Source organism: Seriola lalandi, unplaced genomic scaffold (genome assembly GCF_002814215.2).
Source record: "Seriola lalandi dorsalis isolate HSWRI2012SDOR001 ecotype SW California unplaced genomic scaffold, Sedor1 jcf7180002054748, whole genome shotgun sequence".
Lineage (NCBI taxonomy): Eukaryota > Metazoa > Chordata > Actinopteri > Carangiformes > Carangidae > Seriola > Seriola lalandi.
In genome coordinates, this window is record NW_019525301.1 from 1,527,161 (window position 1) to 1,530,481 (window position 3,321).

At 43.4% G+C, this 3,321-nt stretch overlaps 1 protein-coding gene across 1 annotated transcript in view; it reads left to right on the plus strand.

The window, feature by feature from the left end:
- Positions 1 to 286: 286 nt before the first annotated feature.
- LOC111668672 (solute carrier family 41 member 1-like) overlaps positions 287 to 3,321 on the plus strand; it is a 19,092-nt gene continuing 16,057 nt past the window's right edge. Inside the window, exon 1 of the mRNA XM_087178860.1 lies at positions 287 to 415. Within this exon, the coding sequence (XP_087034986.1) occupies positions 287 to 415 (129 nt within the window). The remainder of the gene's footprint in view (positions 416 to 3,321) is intronic.

A 3,321-nucleotide genomic window follows, 5' to 3' on the forward strand; every position in this document is an offset into this window, starting at 1 on the left:
AGTGTTGCCAGTGTTAACAGTAGTGGCAGATTATGCGACTGGCCTTACCCAGAATTATACAAATGAATCCCCAACTATCATCAGTAATCATCTGTATGACAGAGAAAACAGGATTTATCACAGGCATACTGCATCACACGTGAGCGCCTGAGGGCAGGGTGACAGATTGAAAGACAAACAGTGTTGGGCTCTTCTGGTTGGCAGCAGTTTGGTTGGTATGATCACAGACATTGGCAGCGAGGCAGAGACAGACATGAATCTCAGCAGCAGTAACTGACCTGACAAGATGGAGGAGGAGAAGCTCCACATTTCCTCCAGGGAGTCATCCGGGGTGATCTGCCTACAGGTGCTGCCTTCATACCTGCTGGCCGGGCTGGGCATGGTGACGGCCGGCACGCTGCTGGACCAGGTGCAGGTCAGTGACGCACCGGCAGGTGTTGAGTCAGGCGGCTCTGTAACACCAGAACAGATGATATTTGGTTAGAAATGCAGTAGAAAGTAATCTGCACCAAAATGAACATGCAAAGGCAAAATGTGGACATCTCGGATTGAACCGTTTTACTACATTGATCTCATTTAATAAGAATGACTTCTTGTTAGATCATTTCCTGTCTGACGAGGTAACCACATCTGTCCAACAGTGTCACTCCATCTGTCTGAGGTGGAGGGGCTGGACTGTGGTGGTGCGGGTGAGGAGGTCACAGTGACCCAGTACGGTCTGTAAAGTGACCTTGCCCCATGGGAACAAATAAACACATCTTGGCTGCACATGAATTCAACTGTGGTACACAACTATGTATAAACTAGGAAACAAGCACACATGACAAATATAAGAATAAGGAGACACATGGACAGAATGTTATTGTGAATTTAGGTACATTGTGAATATAACAGATAGTTCACTTGTTATCCAAATACAAAGTTCTGTTTAAACCCTAGTTTCTGATTAAACCCTACAGTAGTCTTTTATTGGATATCATTTTATTTCTTTTTAGATATTTGCATTTAATAATTCCCTTTTTAGGGATTTAACTTATTCTGAATCAACCAACTAGAGGCAGCTGTTGTAGATAAACAAAGCAAACAGACAGAGTAGCTAACAATAATCCTCTTCAGCTTCTAAGTGTGGATATGTTGTGAGCTGGATATGTCATCACGTCTCAGCCTTTCAGCCAACTTCTAATAAAATAAGACTTTTGAGAAAGGGCATTTTGAAATACACTTATACAGTTGAGTTTTTAACAGTGACTTAAATTATTTCAGAATTTATTGTTTTATTTGTATATTTTCTGCATTTTATTCATCTGACTGTTCATTTTATAATTACTTATCTATTCAATATTGAACTTTTTTCAATTAAATCAAATGAAAAATTGTTAAAAATTCAGAATGACAGCAATCAAAAGACAACTGCAACAGCCCTGTAAGTGCGAATGTCACTGACTGTCTGACTGACTGACTGACTGAGTGACACCATTGGTCAGCTGAATGACTGAGTCATAAGGTTAAACCATTGGTGGGCCGACTGAGTGTTAGAGTTTCCTCATTGGTCGTTGCTCTTTCAAAACGATCTGGTGCAAACAGCAAGTTTTTTTTTTCAAAAAAGCAGCTAGCGACGAATTCAGTGACAGACATTTAGTGTTGGAAAAACCTTTCTGTAGAAGAGAGTTGCTAGTATTGCCACGCAAGTGCGAGGTTGTGCCTTCCCTCCACAGGCACACCTCTCTGTGCCGACCACACGGCAGCTGACGGGAATGAGCTTCTAACTTTCTGAAGGACAATTTTAGGAGTAAACATAGACAAAATCACAGCACAGTCTTTGTCTTTAATTTATGTGTTTGGTGATTTTGTCGGATGACGTCGTGGCTATAAAATCAGGATTTTAGCAGCAGCTTGGAAATGGCTTGGAAGTTAACGTGTAGTCTTCATGGGTCGTGTTTCAGTCACTACTTCATACTTGTTCTGTTGTCCAGCAACAGAAACAGAAAAACATGGAAATGAGAACAGCTTCATCTTGAATTCAGCTGTGTTAGAAAACTGTACACTGAGCACAGAGAGGAGGACAGAGGCAAACAGACAGTTGGCAGATTGTAAGTAGCCTACAATGCGGTCCAGGTTTTGATCTAGTCTTGTCGTGTATCTAATTGACGACTTACTTAGACAACAGAGCGGCAATGAATCATCAGTGACACTGAGACATGTTGACGGATGCTGTAGCTACAACTGTTGGACAGAGGCCAATGCGAGCATTATGTGAAAAGTAACGACAGGTTCAGGAATTCAAAAAGAATGCCTCACTGCTGCACACTGACTGTTTTCAGACTGTGGTCAAAGAGTTCAGCCTAAAAACTCCAAGGCATGTCCTCTCTTTTACTTTACTGCTGTACCCAAAATATGACAGAAGGTGAAAAGGAAAGGAAACTCTTCTCATCCCAACGAGCCATTTGACCTCCCAATTTATGTGTGCAAGCTCCATAAACCTGCAGGTACGCCTCATTCTTCAGAAGCTGTTGTTTCATAATCCAAAATTACAGCCGGTAGTCAGAGGGGGGAGCTGCAGAGAACAGAGCACCCACTCTAAGCCATGTCTCAAGGACACTTTGCAGCTGAGTCACTGTCCGTGTGTGTGTGTGTATATGCGTGTGTGTGTGTGTGTGCGTGCGCATTAGTGTGACTGTGATTGTGTTTCTGTAACAAAGTGTTAAAGTGTACAAGCTTATGTTCCTCCTGTGTATTTGCATGGTACAGTATGAACAGAAGCCAAACACTAGAACAAAGTGTCTGAACTCGTCTTATTTCTATCTTCAAGCAGCAGTTTAGGAGTGTATGTAACCTACAGCCTGTATGTAGAGGCTGTAGGTTACATACTGTGCCAGGTAAATCTTCATGCAATATAGGATAGCAGATGATGTAACAAAAAACAGAAAGATGAAAACAGACAAATAAGTGACGTCATGAAAAAGTCCATGGGGATGACAATTGGTGGCAGCCTGTGTTTCCCCCCATCAAGTAGGAGAAACTGTGTCCTTTACAGGCAGCAGCAGCAGCAGCAGCAGCAGCAGCAGCAGCAGCAGCACGTGCTGGTGACAGGTACAGAACCTGCTGCTGCTCAGAGTGCGTCACCCACTCGTAGTGAGGACATCGAGGAGCAGGGCGAGGAGGAGCTATCAAAGAGGGGCAGAGCACAACTGCAGTATCCTCTCAACTGATCTGAAAGGAAAACAGGAGGAAGGCTGAAGAAGAGCAGAGTCCTGATACAGTCTGGTCACCTTGCTCATTCTCAGACATCTGCAGCATCAAACCCTCTCACCCCCCCCCCCC